The 23061-nt window shown below is 43.1% G+C and overlaps 3 protein-coding genes across 5 annotated transcripts; 1 reads left to right on the top strand and 2 right to left on the bottom strand.

Moving 5' to 3' along the window:
* Positions 1 to 5044: 5044 nt before the first annotated feature.
* Positions 5045 to 10320, bottom strand: LOC105455482 (WD repeat-containing protein 20). The gene is made up of 3 exons (XM_011698847.1): positions 9824 to 10320; positions 8965 to 9156; positions 5045 to 8050 (listed from the first exon to the last, which is right to left on the bottom strand). Exons 1-3 carry the CDS (start codon positions 10091 to 10093, stop codon positions 6479 to 6481), a joined length of 2034 nt encoding a protein of 677 aa, XP_011697149.1. The 5' UTR covers positions 10094 to 10320; the 3' UTR covers positions 5045 to 6478.
* A 1637-nt stretch (positions 10321 to 11957) lies between these two features.
* On the top strand, positions 11958 to 15781 carry LOC105455481 (digestive organ expansion factor homolog). 3 transcript variants are annotated; one of them, XM_011698845.1, is made up of 3 exons: positions 11958 to 12453; positions 12743 to 12835; positions 13267 to 15781. In XM_011698845.1, the coding sequence occupies exon 3, from the start codon at positions 13306 to 13308 to the stop codon at positions 15664 to 15666; it is 2361 nt and encodes a 786-aa protein (XP_011697147.1). In that variant the 5' UTR covers positions 11958 to 12453; positions 12743 to 12835; positions 13267 to 13305; the 3' UTR covers positions 15667 to 15781. The 3 variants fall into 3 exon arrangements, with proteins under 3 accessions (XP_011697147.1, XP_011697148.1, XP_011697146.1); XM_011698846.1 differs by lacking the exon at positions 12743 to 12835; XM_011698844.1 differs by lacking the exons at positions 11958 to 12453; positions 12743 to 12835 and adding an exon at positions 12844 to 12988.
* Positions 15782 to 15810: 29 nt separating this feature from the next.
* LOC105455479 lies at positions 15811 to 22979 on the bottom strand. The gene is made up of 2 exons (XM_011698840.1): positions 21603 to 22979; positions 15811 to 16730 (listed from the first exon to the last, which is right to left on the bottom strand). Exons 1-2 carry the CDS (start codon positions 22876 to 22878, stop codon positions 16513 to 16515), a joined length of 1494 nt encoding a protein of 497 aa, XP_011697142.1. The 5' UTR covers positions 22879 to 22979; the 3' UTR covers positions 15811 to 16512.
* Positions 22980 to 23061: the final 82 nt, after the last annotated feature.

The following is a 23061-nucleotide window of genomic DNA, read 5'->3' as shown; positions in this document are numbered from 1 at the left end:
CGCGATTCACCGACTTTATAGTAATGAACCACGTACGTGTCGCTCCTGTTAGCGGCACTTTGGACGGCGAAGTCGTTATTAAATCGTTCGCGAGTGTCACCTGCGTGACTTAATACAGAACGGCGCGACTCATTAACGTGATTTACAGTGTCGCGATTATTTGCGTTATTTTCGTCTCGATGCGCCGCTCGGGGCGAGGGAAAAGTTTTCCCCGACTCTTTACATGATAGCGAGAGAACGTCGTTGCGGGAAATTCCGCGAGAGAAATCCGCGGGATCGTCGAAACGCGGGCTCCGCCGATCGCGTCTGGAATCAATTAAACACAGAGATATCTCGTATCTATTATTAGAAGCGCCCGCAGACTCCGTCGTGTGAGAAAACCCGTATCCGTCGGAATTAAGATACGAAATCGCGAGCCCGCCAAGTTCGCTTCACGAACACACATCGTTACAATCCGTCCCTTCACGCACGCGTCCACCATGCAGAAATTTCCGAAAACTCATACAGCCTCGTTGATCGGCGAGCCTTTCGTCCGTCCTGTGCAAAGGAGGACCGAAGACGCATTCCCCCCTCCCCCCCACCGGGGGATCCATCGTCGATCGCGGAATACCTCGCCGTTTAGCTTACGAAATAGGAACTTTGTATAGATCGCGGTCTTCCCCGCGAGGGAAGGATGAACTCGAAGGAATCGGCAAGTTCCTTACGAAGCAAATTAATTTTCATCCCGGGGACTATTGAAGCCTCTCCTGCGTTTTTATACTTTGATCCTCTCGGCGAACGAGATAAGAGATAACAACAAAGAATTGATTTTTTTTTTATAACTCGACATTAAGATGTATTACATAACTCTGTGTTTCTACGTAGTTCGATTACGTCGTTCGATCAATATATATATATGTATATATACAGAAAGAGATAACGAGAGATCGAAGATCTCTCCGAGAGATTAGATACGATCGGACGCGGATCTCTCCGTTTCGATTCGTTCAAGTTCATCCGTCCCTTTCCTCGCAGAATCGTTAGATGAAATAGTAGGTCTGATGTGTCGCAGGCCGGCTTCGTTTGTGTTGCCTATAGTAAGTAAGAAACTAATCAGCGGTCACGTGCCGTCCGCGAGTCCGACTCGGTGCACGGCGTGAGTGATCTTTGGAAGTGATCTTGATCGTTTGGATCGTTGAGTCAGGTGTCGTCATGTATGTAGTAGCACACATATCACAGCATACCTTTAACGAGCTTGCTAGGATACAATAATACGTCCGTCTCGTCGTGTCGAGGCAAAAAATGTAAACCGACCGTACGATAGCGAGAGAATACCGAAACGGAAAGTTCTAATCGAGTCGGCCCTCTTATCGGTGCAATATTATCAGTGTCCCGAGTAGAATTTTCTGGTGCGTACGTTGTATGTCACGGAACGGCGGTGTCGTTGAACATTAAAGAATTCGGGCTTGACGCGATGACATGTAGAAGCTGCAGGCACTACAGACGGAAACCTTTTTACACTTTTTTTTTTTTTTTAGGGAAGCTAAATGCGGCACCTCATTTTTCTGGGAAAAAGGGAGTGCATAGAAAAAATATTCTTTGTGTCAATTTCCTTTTTGTACTTCGTAGACGCGCGTATGGAATTTATACAGCCTTTTAGAGAGCGTTATCGATTTTTCGTACATATAGAGTCCATCTCAACGAAAGGCGAGTTTCCGATGGTTCACCCGCAGCCTCCTTTTGCAAAATTTTTCAAATTTTTCATCAGGTGAATAAAATTCGAATAAACAGTGCTGCGATGAATTACCGCCCAGGTATAAATTATTAAAAGCCCCGTCGTGTAAAAGCCCGAAAATGTGATAACGATAGATACTTAATCTCTGAAACGCGCAGGAATGCTCGTGATCGAAGCTGCGAATCGACGAAACGAGCTGCCCGACGAAACCGGACAGCTGGTCTACAACAATCGTAAATTAACATCGCGTACTTCGTGATGCAATGCAAATGTAAGTCCTATACGTATTTATATGTAAATTAAAAGCTAGTATCGCCTTGCGGAATATCCTCCTTCGAAGTAATACGAAATGAAGCACTGAGAGTGATAGAGACCCAAGTCACAATCTTTAACGAAAGGGCTAACAGAGTGAACTGACACTTCCATCCGAGGAATGTTCTCCGGCTACAACTAACTATACGGCTGTCCAAGCGAACGGAACGAGGGAACCGTGTAAAATGTTAGAATTGTCGTTCCTAATGAATGTGTCTCGTGTTATTCTCGGGCAATTCGATCTATGGCATCGCAAAATGAGCAAAAGTTAGAGCGAGTTACTTACATATGGCCTATTAGAATATACGTTTAGACTATCCATTCTGTCCTAGAACTCTCCGTGGCTTAGGTCTATATAAATTTCAACGCTTCAAATAATAAATACACGAAAAGGCGTTTCTATGCGCCGTGTGGGACCCGCGTGTCCCTACCAACTGAGAGAGACGCACACATTACCGCGAAACTTTTTTTTTTATTATTTGGAATGATACAACGCATCTGTCACGATTATCGGGCATACACACGTGTACGTATATGTACATGTATACACAGATTGCTTCCGATCTCGCGGGTCTCCCCGGGAAAGGGAGGTCGCGTAACGCCGCCGGGACGCTGTCGAGGAAAGGAAAGGAGGAAGAGGAAAATGATATGCACCGGAAGAGCGGCTTATACCAAAACGAAAGCGCTGTATGTATGTGTGTATGTGTGTGTGTCCTTTAAGCGTCAAACCGCGCGCGCGAACTGCAACGCGTAGGCGAATCGAAAGAAATTCATGGAGGGATCCACCTTGCGAACACTCTGGCCGTCAAATCTAATCCTCGAGATCGGACATTAGTTTCGGTATCCCTAAACTCTCCCGCGCCTTTCCACAATCAATCCTTTCGATGAACAATCTTAAATTAAAAGAGATTTTCTTCCGTGTTCAAAAACGTTATTAAAACTAAAACTATCAAACTATGCAATCCAAATTACTGATTTGTAATTTTTTATCAAATTTAATTTTTTTTTCTGTGACTTTTGCTGCGATATGTATAAATGATTAAATTAATCAATTTCTTCCTTCAGCCCTTTTTTCAAAGATACATAAATAGTACATTTAAATAATAGACAATAGGTACATGTTAATCGATGACAGCTCTGTTCAAGAACATGTCGATATTGAGAGAAGCCAGAGGACGAGCCGCGCGAATTTTGAGGTCCGATATCCGAGATTAAACGTCCAATCTCGCGGCGGCGGACCCAATCCCCCACGGATTTCCATTTCAATTCGTCCGCTTCTTCGACGATGACGACGACGAATTCGAGCCCGCGCTGCTCGCTCAAACCGTACCGGAGTAGCTCTCGCTCGGCCAGACGTAGTATAGGTGACGTCGGCGTGCGTACGCCTGCTGGAGCTGCGCCTCGGACGCCCGCGACGATCCCTGCGGTCCCTGGTGACCCCGTGGCGGATCGGCGTCGGTGTCCGGCTCCGGCTATACTATGGTACCGCCGCCTTCCACCGGGCTGACCACGTGGAGAGCGGTGCCGCCGACCTGACTGATCCCTGGCTGAAATTAGAGACAACGCGAACCACATCGTTGATACACGGCGACACGAGTAACGCGATTCTGACTCGTCTAAGTCATCTAACAGAAACACGCGCTATTCCCAAGAAGTTTGCGCATCTTTTATCATCTCGAGCGAGATGATTCTTTTCGGCGGATAATTCATGATAGGTGAAAGAATCTCAATAATTCAACTTCTGATTTAGAAATTTATATTCTGACTGAGATAAATAATTTGTCTTTTTTTTTTTTCATTAAGATCAGAAATTCATATCGTCATTCAAATGAAATTAAACTGTAGCTTGTGAAAAATCTGAATGGTCCGTATTACACGTATAATTCTCTTTTCCGTCTTTTCGAAAACTTTTCGGGAATAATGCGAATCTGGCAAGAGAAAGAGAGTGCGTGAGAGCAGAGAGATATATAGTGCAATTCGTGGTATATATAAAATTCAGAAGCGCCGCCGAGAGCGTACATCTCGGCAAGAAACGGTGTGTAAAATGATTTCGAGCGTGTAACACTATTTCTACTTCCATGACAAGTCCGATCAAGCGGTAAATAAAGCAAAATAGAACGGAAAATGATAAGTCATACGTACCATGCGATAACTCAGGGAAGTCTCATCCACGATATTCTCTTGCATCAGCCAAAGCGTGGTACAGAACATTAATCTTTCCGATCAATCAAAAGTGAGAAAAAGGAATTAATGCTTCATCGGCCTTGAGAAATAAGCGCAAGCATATATCGTCCGATTAAAAATTATAAGAGACGCGCTATTGAGAAAAAAAAATTATAAGTATCGCGCTATAAAAAAAAGAAGCAACGCACGTTGAATAATGAGCTTCAACCGCGAAACTACTCGCGCAATTAGTTAGGTATACATATTTGCAGCGTTGGCCAAAAGCGTGAAAGACTCGCGTTCATTAAATTGTTGATATATTACATCCGGCATTCCGTTCAGCATGATATAGTAAATCAACGGCAGCGATTAGAACGTTTTTCAAACACTCGAGTAAAAGTAATTGCGTTACGGTTATTTGTAATTCCAATTCGCAAAACACCGGTTAGGCTTAACTGATCGCAATTTAATGAGGCTGCCCCCTTCCCCCCCGCCCGATACTTTTGGTCAAGGCCGTTAAATGAAAAGGTGAGAGTGTGGGATATTCTCGTGATACAAATGCTCTATGCAAAACGCCCAGGAAAACACTATTCGAGTCCTAATGTCGGGACCTATTACTGTATACATAATGTTAAAAAAGAAAAAAAAACAGAAAAAAGACATGCGATGTTTTTAGCAGACTGTAAATAAACATCGTCTTACATGTGTCACCATACATATGTATGTATTGCGTATGCATATGTACGTGTGTCGCACAAAAGACTTATCCCCGGCCGGGTTTTTTTTTCTCCCTGGAGCTTCTGCATTGCACTTGATTCAACAAAATTTCAACAAGCGGGAAGCAAGCAGCGATTGTTCATTCAAATTTTCGCTTTATTGTACAACAAGGCAAAATTCATCGTTTTCAACAAAGGATTAAACGTTCTCGCATCTCGTAAGTCTGTGAGTGACGACAGAGTTTTTTTTTTTGGCTAGATAATTCTATTCTTTTTTCTCTTCCGTTGAACTTCTCTATCAATGGTCGGCTAAAGCTAAATAACACTTTACAGAAGATAGAAAGAAGAGGTTTTTTGTTCTTCGATAAAGGGGCCTGCCCTGTCACGAGACCTCATGGGGCTCAAACAACATTGCTCTCGAGGATGCAAACCAAAAAAAAAACATAAATATATCAATATTCGATCTCTATCCTACATAGCTCGCGTAATTCTGCAATAATTCATCGCGAGAATATATCTTGACCAGACATTATCATTAGGCATAGATATCAACGACAGCCTATACTATGAATGAACTTTAAGCACATACCGTGAGTGGTTTTATTTTTTTCTTTCATTTGCAGCGCATGCACTAATCAGGTATTATGGAATTGATAACATCTAAATAGAAGATATAAATTAAAGCTCCTCCGTTCCTCGCAAAAGAATAACATTAATCAAAACTATATATTAATGCATCCGAAAAAAAACAAATACCATAATGTATGTGCGCGCTCTACACTACTTAATTTGAAATGTCTATCTTCATGCACTCATTTCAGGTAATAGATCTGTATTCAAAAACATTGCGAATTTATCTGATCTAGTGGAATGTCCCGAGTAAAAGGCAAGATTCATCGAAAGGTGTTCATCATTATACGTACAAAGATTTTAAAACATTCAACAAAAAAAAGATTAAAAAATATCTATTAAAAAAAAGACGCCCTGTGAAGTCCAAGGGGCCCGATAATAGATACATTTTAAACTACAAACTCGTTCACTCATAGTATCGTCCGTCCATGTTCTTCTGTAATTATATACACAATATAAACTTAGAGAAAAATACTAAAAAAAAATCCTCACAATGCTTTCTCTACGAATGGCACCTCCCAATACTAATAGAATTCAAACGCAATTATACACCCTAAGGTCGTAGACTTGAATAGGGATACTCTCTCTCTTTCTCTCTCTCTAAGATTAAATATACTGATTGTAATATGTAAAACTTAAATGACAGCAACGCGATCGTCATATCAAACACCCGGCAAGGTAATACCGAATTCGTCAATGTTGTTCTAATACTTCCGCAAACCAGAACAATCATTTGTCTTCAAGACGTCACCACGGCAAGCGGGAAGGAAGACGAAGACTATCCGAAAACATTACAAGATTTTCCTGTGCCACTTTTTTTTTGATAACATCGTTTTTAGATTCTATAACTCTACGTATATATGTACAGAATTCTCGGAACTTCCGACCAACAGACTCTACTCAATGGACTCGCTAAATAACGATTTGGAAATAACGGGTTACATCAGAGGTCGTTACATCGCATGGAATTGATATTACTAGTGTAGGGGTTGTTGCTATGATGGTGTGATGGCCTGTGCAGGGTGCTGCTTATCGTGAGAGGACCTACCATGTGGCCGGGCCTCGCCCACGTGTACACGTATCCATCCTGACACGCCGTCACGAAGCAATCTTCCCTAAACACTAATTCAGTCAGTCTCTCGTGCGCCAGCTTCTTGCACACCAGCGGCTCGAGGACCGGGCACTCGTCGAACCTGGGACACCAGGCGGTCCCTATCAACCTCATGGGATCGTCCATCACGGAACTAACCTTTTTACTTCCCGTCCCACCTACTAAACTCCCACCGACACTGTTGTTCAGACTACTACTCGTCGTACTCGTCGAGTTACCGGTGCTCGTCTTGTCGCCACCATTGTTCTGCACGACCGTCGTCGTGCTGTTGTTGGCCGTCGTCGTCGCCGTCGCACCGGTCCCGCCGCCACGCATAGTGAGGCTAAAGTTTCTCTTGTGATTATCACCCTTACGCTCGCCGAAGCCAAGACCCGCTAGCCTCTGCGTCAGCGAATTCACAGTCGCCACCGCGGCGTTCGTGCTAGTGCTATTGTTACTAGTCTCGTTATTACCACTCGCGTTCTCCTTGAAGTTTACATTATTCGAGTTATTATGTTTAGCATTCGAGTTTGAATGGTGATTCACCGTTGTCGCCGCCCCGTTGCCACTGTTGAACGTGCCCGAGGACGAGAGGGTGCCGCCGCTGGTGCTGCACGCCGCAGATGGCCTCTGCTTGGCGCACACCGGTTGCCTCAGCACGTCCTCCGTGATGTCCCACAGGCACAGCTGGGTGTCCTGCGATACACTGCCTAACCTGTAGCACGTGCCACCGGACATTCTCAACTCGGAGCCGCAGGAGTTGCGATTCGAGTGAACGCCGCCGCTCTGCGAGGTCGTGGACAGACGGTGCGACTTCTCGTGGAAGTGATTGTGATTGTTGTGCGGCATCGTCGTCTCGTCGTCCGAACCGCTGAAGTCGGGATCGTGATCGCCGTAGGACGTCGTGTACGGATCGAAGGCGACCACGCTCACCCAACTGTGATGGCCCTGCCCCCGCGCCACGACCCGCTTCTCGTGGAAGCTCCAAATGGTCACCAGATCGTCCTCGCCACCCACCACCACGTAACGTCCGTCCGGCGACCAGCACACGCACAAAAAGCCACCGAAGTAGCTCCTCGCCGAGCCGACCAGCTCCATGGTGTTGTATTGAAAAACACGCAGGAATCCATCCTGCGACACCACGGCCAAGTTCGTGCCGCACGGACTAAAGGCGAACTCATTTATACAACACCCCTCCGCGCCGATCACCCACCGATACAGCGGGTTCCTGGTGGATTTAGTTTTGCAGGTATATATGGCGTATCCGTCACCCGACTTGAATGACTGATAGTGCGGCGCGGTGGTGCCGCAGAGCAGCTCTTCGTTATAGAGATACAGCTGACCGGAGCTATGAGAGACCAGAAACAGGTTGTTCGAGCCGGGAACCCACTTTATACATGTCACCTTGCTCTTGTCGATCAGCCTCTGAAATGTGAATGTTCCTTATTAAAAACATATTCCCACGTCAAAAATGAAGCAAAATTAATAGCGCCGTGAGAAATTTTTTTTAATTTATTAATCTTATCTTGCACGCGAAATTATCCATTTATAAAAAAAAAGTTCGATATAAAAATAATTCGCTTAAAATAAATAGCGCTTCTCTCTATCTCTGGCGATACAAAGCTGAAGAAATAAATTTTTGTTCTGTAATCTCAGTGTTACGATTGATGAACAAAGATAAAAGGAAAATAACACTGATTGTAGTTTGAAAATAACTGAAATAAACTGGACAGTATTAAGAATGCATGTGTCTTAAACACGATGGTATGCAACAATAATGAATCATTAGACATTCATTGAGGTCGAAATGTATTTAAAATAGGCGACACAATTGTCCCCGCAAGGGGAATTGCCTGCCGCAAGAAGACAGCGAAAAGTTATGTAATGTTGCTTGTTGAGCTTAATTATTTGATTGAGATATAATTGCATTAGTGCGCGGGACCACCGACAATAGAACAGCCCGGATAATGTGCTGCTAAATATTAAGCACCGTCATCGCAGGATGCGGCGGACGGCACGAGGCATCCAGCATTTATTTTCCAGTTTATCATGTTTCAATAAGATAACACGGACATATCATCAAGAGCGGATAAGTGTTGACAGCTATTGTACACACATTGCCAGAAAACTACAGCGATACTAGCTGCATAGAGAATACTGTTTGCACTATGAGATTATTTATCTCCACGTAAGCTAGCTCGCGCAGATAATACAGCCAGAAGTCATTCTCTCCAAGCGGAGACGTAATGAAGAGAAGTCCTCCTCGGGGTTCTCAAGCTAGCAATGCTAGAATACTTGCGGATAGAGATTTTTTATGTCAGATTTTTGCTTCTACGTACGTCTTCATTATACAATTTGCTGAGTTGAGAGCTGTCCTTCTTTATCGGATCGATCAGCTGTATCTGCCCCGTGGAAAATCCCACCAGCAGTGGAGCGCTATCGGCTGTCGCTGTTGTTTGATTAAAATTGTGGCAGGTCGGATTAGTTCCCTTATATAGCTTTTTGTCCACCGGTTTGTTCAAGTCTACAGCCTGAAACATTTTAACAGCTCGTCAAGACAGGTTTCTTCAATCAAATCCTTTCGGTCAACAAATAATTTACTTTCTAGCGACGAAACAAACTGTGCGAACAAAATACTCGAAAAAGTTATGCATGCGATGAGTTACTTAAATCATTTCTTTATTTTGAAACCTTCTTAGAAAAGATTTCAGATGTTTGTGAGAGTTTATGATTCTTCAGAGAAATCTTAAGAAATTAATTCCGTTGGTTTTTTTTTTTTTTTTACTTCTGATACATAAATCAATGATTCAATCTGTGAATACTAAGAATTTAGATAGTAATATTATCTGCGATACTATTTATGCGATTATTCGACATGCTTCTTCCGAGAAACGTCAGCGCGAATGTTCGCCGTCAGATCGCTTCTTCACGAGGAAAAAAAAAGAGGGGGGGGGGAAGAAAGAAAACCAGCGACGATTCGACACGAGTCGACCCCAGAGGAAGCTCTCGACGTCGCGCTCGTCGTCGCGAGGAGAAGAGAACGCAGGCACGGCGAAACCGCAAGTTTCAACCGCAAAGATGGAGGTCCCGACGGAGTTTGCGAGGTTAGGTCGCGACGACGGCTCGCGGATCGGGTAATTCCCGCGGACGCGTCGCCGTCGTCACGGCCGTCGCGCTCGGAGCGCGGTCGCGCCTCACCTTCTTGACGCCGCGATAGACGTAGACGTAGAGCTCCTTGCCGAAGTTGAAGCACATTCGGTCGCCGAGGCCCTGCGCGCCCGTGGGGTCCGCTGGGTCCGGCAGCGTGACGAAGGACACCCGGACGGACGCGCTGCCCTGGCTGCTGGTGTAGCCGACTCGGTTCGGTCTCGAGTACTCCGACAGGGTCATCAGCTTGTAGGTGCCCTCCCGCGTGACGAATTGTGTTTTCAGGTCCTCCTTCCCTCCTCCGTCCAGCTGCACAGCCATCTTACCACCAGCAGCAGCAGCAGCGGCGCGACGTCAGTGGAGCTCATCAGACACGTAGGGAGATATCGCTCGTAGGCCGCCCTCGTTTCTTGGCCGCCGTCACACCACGGTCGTGGACGCGTCGTCGACCACCGACCGTCGTCGCGCGACCGTTTGACAGAACGTCCGGCCGACCGACCGTCCGTGCGTGGTGGTGCGTGCGTCGCCGTCGTACGATCGCCACCGTCCCCGACTCCCTCGCCGTCGCTCCTCGCGTGTGGCTCCCCGCCTCGCCGCCCGTGCGCCCGTCCGCGGGCGACTTGACGCGCGCGAACCGAGCTCCGCCGGCGGGGCCGGCTGCCGTCGGCCACGATTGGCAGAGCCACGCCGGGAAACCGTGCGGAGGATCACCGTGAACCCGTGACCGTAAACGTCTCTTCGCCGGCCGCCTGCTTGAGCACTCTTCCTTTCTCACTCTCTCTCTCTCTCTTCGTTCCTCTCCGTCTCGCACGACGGCACGAACGCAGCTAAGAGCGCCCGAAATACTACTACGAAACCGTACGTACGGTACGAAACTGCTGCTCGTGTGTAGTGCAGTGTAGTGCGCTCACCGAACGGTGGTGGCGGCAGCTCCGCGCTGCCAGGGTCAAGCCGAGATTCGCCGGCGCCCCGCGCAAGATCGACGCGCGCTTGCGAGATTCGAGATAAAACTTTCGTTTGGAAAAAAAAAAAAGACTGTATGAAACTTTGAAGTTAACTTAGCGTATATTCGTTTTTCAGAATTTATAGAAGCCACGGTCTATCGAACTGTCGTAACATCGAGAGCGTTTCACGCATTTTATGCGATCGCGCGCATCGCCGGGATACACCGCGCTCCCTTCACACGGCACTGAGGGCCGCGGTGTGCGATGCGTGCAATATCGTCGCGATGCGCGGCAGCGCTGAAGTTGGCAGTCACCCGCCTCGACTCCGCGGCTCGCGCGCGAGCTCTGTTAGGGACCGGATATTTTGTAAACAAGCGGGCGAACGAAGGGTCAATTAATTTCGCCCGCTCTTTTCCTCTGCTGCCCTCCCGCGCTGCTCCCTTTCCTACCCGAGCACGAGCGATGTTGTCGCTCGTCGTCGACCAACGGCGTGATGAACGGCGGCGATGCCAAAAGATTTCGCGCGTTTTCCGCGAATAAATTCCGCTTTCGAATGGAAGTAAGTTTTCGTTCTCTTCCTCTCTCTCTCTCTCCCTCTTTCTCTCTTTGTTTCTCTTACCCTCTCCTGTCGGAAAACCCGCCAAGCTTCTCATCTCGTGACGATGAATTCGCCCGTGAGATTCGAGCGGAATTGAATTCGCCGGAGGTATATAATTATGAGGTAGATAATTGTTAGACGCAGCTACGTGACGCTGTATGAAGTCAAGTGCGGGTTTCGCCAACGCGCCGATTGACTTCAATTTAGCTGACCTCCCGTCTCTTTCTAGATTGCGCGCGTCCTACTTAATGGTTATAATCTCAACCGGTCGAAGAAGGTTTAGTTAGCTGAGCAATTAATTAATTAATTTTAATCGCCCTTAACGAAACCAATTTTTATTTCGTTAACATGAATTAAAAAGTATTTCTTTCCATGATTCGGCGTAATTTGTATACTCAGATATTTAATTCTACATAGCTTCCAAAATCAGATCAATCGTCTTTACAGTTTTTGTACTTTTATCTATTTTTCGTAACTATTTATTTTAATTCTCGCAAAGAGCGAATCAAAAATATAATCATTAACGATCTAATATTAAAAACTTGAGATTTGTTAAAGGAGACACCTTTTGTATATTCGACATTTACATGCAAGTGCAGAGAAAAAATATCCAAAAAAATTGTAATCAATCTTCTTGATTTTTTATAATATCAGTCGTTCAGACTCGCGAAAAATAATTTTCTTTTTCGTTCAGTGTTCAATTCTAATTCTTCCGTTTTCTTTCGTACGGTCATCGAAAGCGGAATTTTCCAATTTGAGGCTAAACGTCGCGTCGCGCGATACGATTTGAACTGTCGGCGTTAAACGTGATTTCGCCGCCATTGCGCCATCTGGAAATCGAGTCAGGAATCTTTTCCGGTTTCTCCTCGCTCGACGGATCAGTCCCGCGAATGTCGCGCGCGTATCGTCGTTTGAGTCTCGTTCGTCCGCGATTCTGGATTGTGAATTGTGTCGACGGAATCGCGCTTACTCGGCTCCGCGTCCGCGTTCGTGTTGGAGTTGAAGCGCAAGTGCCAATAGTAGTTAATTACGTCGAGCGACCTGAGGAATGCCGTTTTCGTGCGATGCTTCGCGGGACTCGTTCCAGAAAGACGCGCGGACCCCTAATTCTTGGCGGTGAACCGAACGCTGCTTCGATGGTAAGTCTTTTGGTTTCTTTCCAGCGACGAAAGCTGCGTCAATTAATCGAATTTGCTTGTGATTATTGACGTCTTCTTACTCGAATTTACGATAATGATATAAATTAATCCGATACGGATGAATAATTTGTTTCCTAACCGTATATCAATCATTCCCGAATGATTAAATTTTTACGGTGTATAATAATTTAAACAAATTCTGTTCTAAATAAGATGAGATAAGAAAAATCCGGAATTAACCCTGCTCGAAATTTCTGTAAAGAAATTGCTTTATGTTTTTATTTACAAGAATAAGACAAAAATTCATCTCGCGTCTTCAATTTCGTAATCGGCGCATCGAATCGTCAGAATGGCGTGCGTTCCTCTCGGAATAAATGGCTACGTAAGTGTTGGTGCGACTGGCGACATGCTTGTGTTACTATGCGTGTGAGTCCTGCATGTGGAGATGAGGTTATGTACACGTGAGATTATTATGTATATGGAAAGAGAAGTATGTGTATGAAATAATTGGCTATTTGAGCGAGCATTTTTAAAGGTGGGTTTATTAAAAATTTGATTTATTTAAATTGATATGCTACAACTTGTTATCCTTTAGTAATAACTGATGGGAAAATTTACATTAGATTATTTAGGTTATAAATTGGTTATTGTGTCATTCTTTATCACATGTTAGCTAAAGTAGATCAACGGTATATTTATTAAAATGTTTACAACGAAAAAGATAAGATGCAAGTATTATCAAGCCGATAACCTTCAAATTAATCTTGATCGTACAAGTATTTACCTTTTTTTCTTTCTCTATTATTTCACTAGCAATAGCCTTGTGTAGATCAGAGTGATAACACCGTCCCGATGGCTCCGATGGGAAAGCGATTCCGTGGCAAAAAGAGGAAATTCGACGAACGCAACGCACAAAAACGATCAAAGCCGAAGAAGGAAAAATTCGACTTAAGGAAAGCCTCTTATGTTAAGGAGCGTGATGCAAAGAATGAGGAAATTGAAGCTCGCAGGCGAATAGTGGAGGAGGAGAAAACGCGTCAGCGACTCGTGGAGTCCGACAGTTCTGAAGAGGAGGAAGTCGATCCTTGGCTGCTTTATCTGTCCAAGTTATCTGGCTATAAACACAAAAATTTAGTGGAGAAACTGAGGAAGCCAATTGTGACAAGTTCGGAAAGTGAAAACGAAGATTCTGATGCACAGAATAAGAATAAAATAGACAAGGAAGGGAAGAGGAAGAAGAAGGAAATGAAGAGAATGGAAAAGAGAAACATTGAGGAGGAAAAGAGCGAGGAATCTGAAGCTGATGACGAATCTTCCGATCAAAATAAAGAGATTACGATTAGCACGAGGGAGGATGACTATGAAGATGCTGAGACTGCCCAGGAGGACATCGGTCATTTGAGAGATCCATTCTCTCTGCATTTGCGCAACGATATGGACGATGAACTGTATAAAGCGGTTTCTGCAACGCCACCGATTACCGAGACCACGACGTTATCATGGCCCACGCTAGGAAATCTGATATGCCAGATTCCAAAACCAGCTGTCGATTCGAACGAGAAGGCAGTGAGAGTCAAAAAGCTTCTGGACGATGAAGAGAAACAGTATACGAATTACGGTAAGGTTCCAACTTTGATTGAGAACGTCGACTGGAACAAATTGCATGTGAAGTCGCAGATTCAGAATAACTTGATTAAAGCTAATTATAATAACATAAAAGATACTGTAGATAAAGATTCTGCACCTTTGACTGCCCTTCAAAAGGAACTATTTTCGGTGATAAATAATTATCAAGATTTGCATTATCCTGGAAGAACGTTTGCCAACGCTGACGAGATACGATTCGTTTATTGCCTGCACGCAATCAATCACGTGCTGAAGACCCGAACGAAAATATTGCACCATAGTGCAAAGTTAGGGAAGTCCAATCGCAGCGGCATGGGAGAGGTACCGGACGAGTACAAGGATCAGGGTTTAGTGAGACCCAAGGTACTCATAATAGTGCCATTCAAGCACTCTTGCCTGAAGATAGTCGAGATGTTCATCTCGATTTTATTCGGGGAGGACAAAGGCGGCTCTGTTATCAACAAGCTGCGATTCATGGAGGATTTCACGGGAAACGAGCTAGCGATGCCCAAGAGGAATCCTAAACCGGAAGATTACAAACTGACCATGCAGGGAAATATCAACGACAAGTTCAAGATAGGCATGGCGCTTACCAAGAAGACGCTCAAATTATATACAAATTTCTATTCTTCCGATATTATAATCGGCTCGCCGTTGGGCCTCAGGAGAGTGGTAGGCGCAGAGGGCGAGGCGGTGAGGGACTACGATTTTCTGTCGTCCGTAGAGCTGCTCATCATGGACCAGATCGACGTGGTTCTCATGCAGAACTGGGATCATCTGTATCAAGTGTTGGATTACATGCATCTGCAGCCCAAGAAATCCCACGATATCGATTACTCGCGTCTCAGAAGCTGGTGCGTGAACGGCTGGACCAAGTATTACAGGCAAACGTTGATTTTCTCCAGCATCGAAACACCGTACATAAACACGCTGCTGCTCAGGAAGTGCTTCAACTACGCCGGCCAGGCGAAAGTGGCGAAAGACAATTCTCTGAATTCTAACGAGCCGGCCGCGATTCGCAATGTGACCATCAAAGTTCCACAGGTGTTTTACAAATTTGAGGCCTCCGATCTTTGTCAGGCAATCGACAGCCGGCTGGATTTCTTCCTGAAGGAGATATTACCGCGATACTCGGACCCGATATACAATCACACGTTGATCTACGTGCCGTGCTACTTCGACTTCGTGTACCTGCGGAATCGCATGATGAAGGAGAAGATGAGCTTCGCGATGATCAGCGAGTACACCGAGGACCGGAAGGTCGCCCGCGCGAGGGACATGTTCTTTCACAGCGACGCGCATTTCCTCCTCTACACGGAACGCTGGCACTTCTGGCGCAGGACGAGGATAAAGGGTATCCGCCACCTTATATTCTACCAGCTGCCCACTTATCCGCACTTCTACAGCGAAATGTGTAATCTGATGGACAATCTGTATCAGAATCCACGTTCCGGCACGGAGCTCAATATGTCGGTGACCGTCATTTACAATAAATTCGACGCCATAACGCTCGCTCAAATAGTAGGTGAGAATAAAGCCGTCGCGATGATAGAATCGGAATCTAAAGTACACACGATTAGATGCTGAGACTCGAATTCTTTTCCTACATTCGTGTATGATACGAAGGGATAAAATTATAAGTAAATTAATTATTGCAACGTAATTTTATACTGCGTTATTATTGTAAATGAAAAAAGTAATTATTTTGTAAATAAAATGTAAGATAATTACTTTAATATAGGGGACCTTTATTTTAATCATATAAAACAACTTACATAAAATATCTGTCGGCTGAATTTTTTAATCGCGATAATGTAATATGAACTCGTTAGAATTACAATGAATCTCTACTATTATAGTTACTGCGCATACTTCTATTTCCAATACTAGTAATTACAAAAATATTCTCGAGTATCTTCCTATGTCAATATAATACTAAGGAACTTTGTGGAAAGAATCTGAACAAATGATCCTTCACGTAAAATTACATTTGTAATTTAATCGTCTTATTACACAGAATGAAGATATAAAATTTGTTTCATTTAATTTATAAAAGAGATGAAAAATCCAACTGCGATTGGAATATATATCTATAATTCTATTATTTATTATTGTTAATTTCTTCTCTCGTATCTTCGCGAATGTCGTCCACGTAATTTTATAGACAATTAGATACTTAAATTATTCTAATGTTCCTAGTGTTTATCTGTTCGAAGAGTAGTTCTAATCTCTAATAAGGTTTCTCGTTTGGCAAATTCAGGTCAATACAACTTCTAACGTTTTCTGTCCATAAAGAACTGAAAGCATTGCTTCCCTATACGTACTAATAGGTTTTGATACTCTATTAGCGATTACTTTTATTATTTATTTATTAGCTTGGTTTCCTTGCACCTTATTACTTTCAACACGAGGTGTGAAAAGTCTGATATTTACTTATGTAACGCTCTCGTCGTCTTCGCTCGTAATGCTAGTGATATTATGATAATCCCGCGCTGTCGATATTGACGTAGGCTCTACAGACGTTTCCTCGACGTCCGCAATTTCCGTGAAGACTTCCGGAATACGTTTTTGAGTGGTCGATAAATCAATTTGTTCCAGCTGTTTATTATCTGTCGTCGTAGACCTCGCGGTCATCCTTTCGATCTGCGTCTCTGTGAAAAAAGGATATTGTTAAATAAAAATAATTGCAGCAAAATTTTCATAATTTGTAGCAAATTGCAAAAATGAATTTTATGCTCAATTTAATTATTCCAAATGTCTTATAAAACCTGATGTTTTTGCAAGACAATTTCTTTATCTCGTTATTATTATAGCGTAATTTTTTTGAGTTTGAATAGTACGAAATATTTCTTTATTTAATAATGTTATTTCATAAGATTAAATTTACGAGACATTTATACTTTCACACATGAAATTTATTCATATAGCGCAGAGAGTTTTCAAAATTTAATATTTCTGTTGTATAAAATCTCAGAGCTTTCGGAATATATTTTCGATTGCAAAAGTGTCTTCTGCAATCGAAATGTGCCTCAATATTAGAAATATAATTCTCTATGATTTCTTAATCATTAGCGTGGAATTCTCAATGAAGGTTCGCATTGCAGCGGTTTAACTTGTCAACGCCTTTACCATTGGATATCGGCGGAATCGTGAGGGAGTCGAGGGAAGGAGACGAGAGCTTCTCGCACTCCGGCTTGTCGGTTGTTTTCACCCTCCTAATTGCCTGATCCTTAGGGTTCCAAACGAAGGTGTAATACAAGGAGAGCAGTATAGCAGCCATACTGACAAATATGACGTACGCGACCACCGTCAGTACGCGTATCACCTTCTGCTTGTGCTTCGGCTCGTAGAGCTTATCTTTCCGCTCGTCTCCAGCGAAACGGACCTCGTTGGGTGCCGCCGGTTTGCTCTCGCGATTACCCAGGGTGCGACCGATGCTCGCCATCACGTTGTGAGCGCTCATTTTTCGTGGTAATTGCATCCTCGATTTCCGCGAAAATTAAATTAACGTCTCAACCGATGAGACGCACGTCATCCCGCGGAGGGACCTCCCACACGAGAAGCTCGAGGGGAAGTCGTGCAACGTACACAGGCTTTTTCCAAGTGCTGAAAAGCAAACGACCCACATTCGTGACGTCGTGATGAGGAAGCGTTGGAATAGTTTAGCTTGCGCAGTGAGCCGCAAATATTTTTTTTCCGGGAAAAATTGCAGTCGAAACTCGAAAACGTACAGCGTTTCTAAATGTTGTTAATTTGTAACCAAGTCGTAATTGTCTATTGAATGAATTTATTTTCGCAAGAAATAGATCGGTGAATAAATTTTAATCCTAACTTAGAAATGAATTCTTAAGAATTGCATTATTTGACTTGAATATTCTTTAGTGAATATATCAACACGCGTATATAATCGCATACAGCCGACGCAAGCTTAATTACTTTCTCGAATTTAGTGGCTCCTTTTCGCGGCATATTTCCAAGTGGGCGTACCTCGACGTTAAACGACGCATCCGCAAACGACGCGCGTTTATTTCCAGCAGCATCACATGCTCCCGGGACGCTCGGCTCGCGCGCCCTTGCGCTTTCGCAGATTCCGTTACAAAGATCGCCTTTGTTCGAATAATATACCGTTCAATCACATCGCGAGTGTGAGTAGACGCGACAGGGCGTGCCTCGCCGAGAGACGCTTTTCCACTCGCAAGCTCCGGATTGCGCGGAGGAGGCTCGGACTCACGGCGTTTCGGGATCGATAGGCCACGAGAGCTTTCGGCTCTTCCGTCTTCACCACGGAACTAAACACGCGCGTTTACCGCTGGCTATTTCTGTGTGCCGGCTCTCTCTCTTTCGCGGATGGCCGTATCTCGCCCCGTATCGTCGCTCAGTACGAAAAAAAGCACACCCATCTCGGTGTATGGATGCACGGGGAAGCAGCGCACCAGTGCGCAAGCTCCGGGACCTTGACCAGTCGAGAGCTTTTCGCTTCTCACGCGCCAGCCGGGGGCTGATAAAACTTACGAAGATACACGAGCTAGGCCGTTACACCTGCGAAGATCTGCTCCATTTAATCGTATCTCTTTTTATAGTTTCTCTTTTTAAAATGACAGCGATGTATTGAATTGTCACACGTGATAGATTTGGTCAATAATTTTCAATTTTTCGAAAAATAAAAAATAGATGTATATATTCCTATAACATATCTTCGATAAATGTTTTCCGCGTTTCTCCTGAAACGGGAAACCGCAAGAAGGATTTGCAGTTTTCTTATGTATAGTAAATAAAATATATATAAAAAGAATCGAGATTCCTTTTGATATAAAATTTATTTCCTATACATAAGAAAACTGCGAATCCTCGATTTCTTTTGATATCTAATTTATTTTCTATGCATAAGAAAACTACGAATCTTTCTTGCCGTTTTCCCTCTTCGGAAGTTCGCTCTTTCAAGATTTGTATTCTCGCGAGTTATTTATGTTTTATACAATTTGAACGAGTGTGTATTATTTGAAAGCTCTTTGCTTAGTGGCGTTTGATCTTTAAGATTATTCCACAAATTTCAAGAAACGTAACTAAAGAAAATAGAAATATAAAAATATTGATTGACGTAAAAGACACAAAAGGGAATTGCATTGTTCTGCATAACATGGAATAATAATATATGAATAAATGGATTTAATTTGAAAAAAAAAAGATATTAGACTTTTTGTAAATTAAATTCTTTTACATTATTCTCCTACGTCTATTTGCATATTTTTTTCTAAATGCTCGATCGATCTACAAGTATAATTAAAACTTTAGATAAAAGTTAAAAAGATGCATTGTAGGCATATTTTTTTCATCGTAGAAAGTTTATGTAAAATTAGCGAAATTTACATTGTAAAAGAATCGTCTTTCTGAACGTTTACTGATTAGAAGAACTGTTCCGAAAATATATATACACGGATAAAAATTAGGGAAGAGACGAGTGGAATATTTTATCGGCAAGACATAGCACACAAGTCTCTCGAAATGGGATTAAATGTAACGAGAGTTGAATAAAGACGGGCGGGCTGTCTGGACTACTAAGCAATTTCGTTTCGAGAATGGATCGACGCAACTTTGTCGCTTTACTTATCCTATAAAAGGTGGCGCGCCTTTGTTTTAATAGAACGTCACAACGCAGCCCCTCGATCTTTTCTTCGGCAAACAAGGTGCACTATTCGATTTCTTGGTATAAGTTTCGTATATCCAAGAAAACAGGCGGAAACCTTGAAAGCGGCTGGAAAATTTGATCGTTAAATTATATAAAGTGTCTCTGACACAAATACCAAAAGAAATATTTTACTCCGTTAAATATCGCGAAAAGAGAGATCCTTTGAGTCTTCGAAATACCCAATATTTGTACAAAACTGAGATCTTTAAGTCTGTTTATACTTCAAAGATTTTAATAAGACATTTTTTTTAATTTCTAGTCTAAAATTACTTATTAAAAAAGTTTACATTATAAATTTTTATCTATGACTCATCATGATAGTTTCTTATTTTATATATATATATATATATATATATATATATATATATATATAATTTTTTTCAAATAAGGATTAGTTCAATCCTTATAACCAACACTTACAATTAGAATTTACATATGATTTCGATTTGATCAATTATTCGCGAAATTGAATTTTTGTTTTAGTTTCTTCATAAGAAGAAATTCATGGTTTACTTGTCGCAAGTGTACACTGTTAAATCTATAGTGTCAAACTGAACCTTATTTAAGTCGCCACTGCTCTTATTTAATAAATAGTTCTTTTCTATTAAAACAATGGAGTTAAATAATTTAAAACAGTTCAAATTTAACCCAAATTTAGGTTAAATTCCATTGTTTTATTTAAAAATAACTGTTTATTAAGTAGGAGCAGTGACGACTTAAATAAGGTTCAGTCTGACACTATAGATTTAACAGTGTAGCCATTTGATAATTATAATATATTCAGAAGTTATCGGATCTGGAATGTGATGTAACGTCGCAGAAGCCATATAATAGATATTGAGCTGACCCTGTTTCACTTATTACTCAGTGACAACGCGGATAATCATCGTATACCGATCCATCGATTTATTTCTAAGGCTTTAATCATTGCTCTCCGTCTGTGTTTGTTAAGAATCCTTTCTTTTTCTAGTTAAGAAAGAAAATTACTTTTCAATTGGACGTATACTTGTCTTATTAAAATTTCTACTTTTCAATGAAATAAATATAATATCATTTACTTGCCATGGAAAAGAAATGTAAATATTTATCTTTAAACATTTAAATTAAATTTCTTTTAATGTTTTATGTATATAATATATTCTTCTATATATATTATATTACAACGCGGTGAATAGCTAAAAAAACACAGCTGAATAAATAATTATTAAGAATAGAAATATAAAATATGTAATTAGTTGTAAGAAATTAAATAATATTAAATAGATTATATTAAATAATATTATAATATTAAATAGATAAGATAATATTAAATAGATAGATTCGAAGGAGCATTCAATAAAGATCAATTAATTTCGTGTGAATTCGGGAATTTCAGACAATGAATAACTAAATACTTTGCATGTTTGTTCAGTCGAGCAAACAACAGGTACTTTGACGAGACTAGCGAGGAAATAAACTGCGACAGATGTTCCGACAGACGCAAAAGCATCGATTCGTATAATCGTTCATCTCGAATTTCGAAATTAATAGAGCAAACACAAATTATATAATTACTTAAGGTTTCATTTATTTCATATCACGCTTATTAATTTAATTTTGAGGCGTACGGTCGCGTTTATTTGCTACTAAAAATACGTGTTAGATTACTGAAAACGGGGTTGCCCCGCTTTGTGGTTTGTGAACATACAGAAACGTTACGATTCCAGCAGGGTTTAAGGAAAACCGCGGATGACGTAACGCTCATTGTATAATCACACAGTCACGTTTCGCGCGGCCCTGTTTATCCCACGCGCCGTAAAGGAGAGGCCTGGCAGATCCGCGCGCGAAATTCTCTCACCTTCGGAATTTCTCGTTCCCGTGGTGATGCGTGGCCGTGATTTTACGACGGTCAGGTCATCCGGCGTCTGTTGGAATCCCGGATCGTCGGTGAATCCCGAGTCGCGAGACGGCGGCGGGTCGATCGATACTCCGTCACGCGCGATCTGTCGGACTTGGTTGTTTGAGGAGGACTCGTTGGAATAATTTTCTCTGGAGTTCCTAACATTACAGTTTACACATTCCTTCAGTATAACGTTTGTTTGCACGTCGTCTGAATCATTTTCTCGATTGCTATTGATCAACCGGCGATCGTCGGTCTCGTTTTGTTTCATCAATTCTTTCCTGTCGGTCCTCAGGAATCCCCGGGTCACTTTGGAAGAATCGTCGTCTCCGGAAACGCGTCGATCGCTGCCAATCGTAATGTCGCTGTTTGTCGTCGCGTAGCTTAATCCGCGAATAAGGTACGAACTGACGGCATCGAATTTCTTTCTGTTATATTGTTTCTTTTTTTCGATAATCGGATTGACGTTGGCGATATAATCTCTATCGTGGCGTGTCTGGCTCGTTTCAGGAATAGTCGTGAGCCTCGATGTTGAAGACGTGCTTTCAACGTCCAGCGTACTTGCAGAATCCGCGAGTTCTACAGGTACATCAGCGTTATCACTGTAAGTCTTTTCTTCGAATGTGTTCCCACGCGACTCGCCGTATCGCGAGATCGTATTTTCCGCGCGATCCAACATCGAGTTAAGCTCCCTTTCCACGAACGAATTGTTGAATTCGCCGGAATTCGTTGTCACCTGCGACGAATTTCGCTTCTGAGCGCGCCCGGCGTCCACGAGCGAGTGCCACAGCTTCAGCAACAGCGCGTTTAGTCTTCGTTTCTTCTCGAGATTTATTTTGACTTGGGGATCGACGGCGGAATCATCGTTGTCGTTCATTATTCTGGGACTCAGAAACGGCTTGACCTCGGTCTGGAGGAGGAAGCTGCTGTCTTCCGTCGTTTCCTCCGCGGGCGACGCGATCAGGAACTGCATCTGCGGATCCGCTCGCAGCCGTTCTCGCTGCACGAGCCTCGGATTCGGCGGCTCCCACAGGAATATGTAATAGGCGCTCAGAAGAATACCCACGAAACTCACTGAGAACAGGTAGGCCATCACGGTGACTACGCGGATGAGCTTCTTTTGCCCGCGATTCTCGTAGAGATCCGCGTTCGAATCTTTCGCCGGCGCGTCCGCCGGAGCGTCCGGCGTGGAAGCGTCCTGCGACTTTCCCTCGCTGCTGCTGTCCTTGCTCATCTCGACTCGCGTGCGATCGGGATGTCGGCGTGAGAATCTGAGACGCGTCAACTGAAAATCTCGATCTTCTCAGTCATGACTCTGCGTTCGCGCGCACATCGCGGGAGAGCTAGGCTATCTTCTCTTCGCTGTTCATCGCGAGACAGGATGATTCCTCTCGAAATTTTCCAATGGAACTCTCCA

This window comes from Wasmannia auropunctata, unplaced genomic scaffold (genome assembly GCF_000956235.1).
Source record: "Wasmannia auropunctata unplaced genomic scaffold, wasmannia.A_1.0 LD335903.1, whole genome shotgun sequence".
Lineage (NCBI taxonomy): Eukaryota > Metazoa > Arthropoda > Insecta > Hymenoptera > Formicidae > Wasmannia > Wasmannia auropunctata.
This window is presented reverse-complemented; position numbering and strand designations above follow the sequence as displayed.

Bases quoted from the DNA above. Each gene is read 5' to 3' on its own strand.
- LOC105455482 (XM_011698847.1), bottom strand. From the start codon at position 10,093: ATGGCTGTGCAGCTGGACGGAGGAGGGAAGGAGGACCTGAAAACACAA. The intron at 9,157-9,823 runs GTGAGGCGCGAC...AAAATGTTTCAG, and splicing joins TCTATCGCGGCGTCAAGAAG to GCTGTAGACTTGAACAAACC. The intron at 8,051-8,964 runs GTACGTAGAAGC...TTCACATTTCAG, and splicing joins GCAAATTGTATAATGAAGAC to AGGCTGATCGACAAGAGCAA.
- LOC105455481 (XM_011698846.1), top strand. From the start codon at position 13,306: ATGGCTCCGATGGGAAAGCGATTCCGTGGCAAAAAGAGGAAATTCGAC.
- LOC105455479 (XM_011698840.1), bottom strand. From the start codon at position 22,878: ATGAGCAAGGACAGCAGCAGCGAGGGAAAGTCGCAGGACGCTTCCACG. The intron at 16,731-21,602 runs GTGAGAGAATTT...CTTTTTTCACAG, and splicing joins GGGAACGAGAAATTCCGAAG to AGACGCAGATCGAAAGGATG.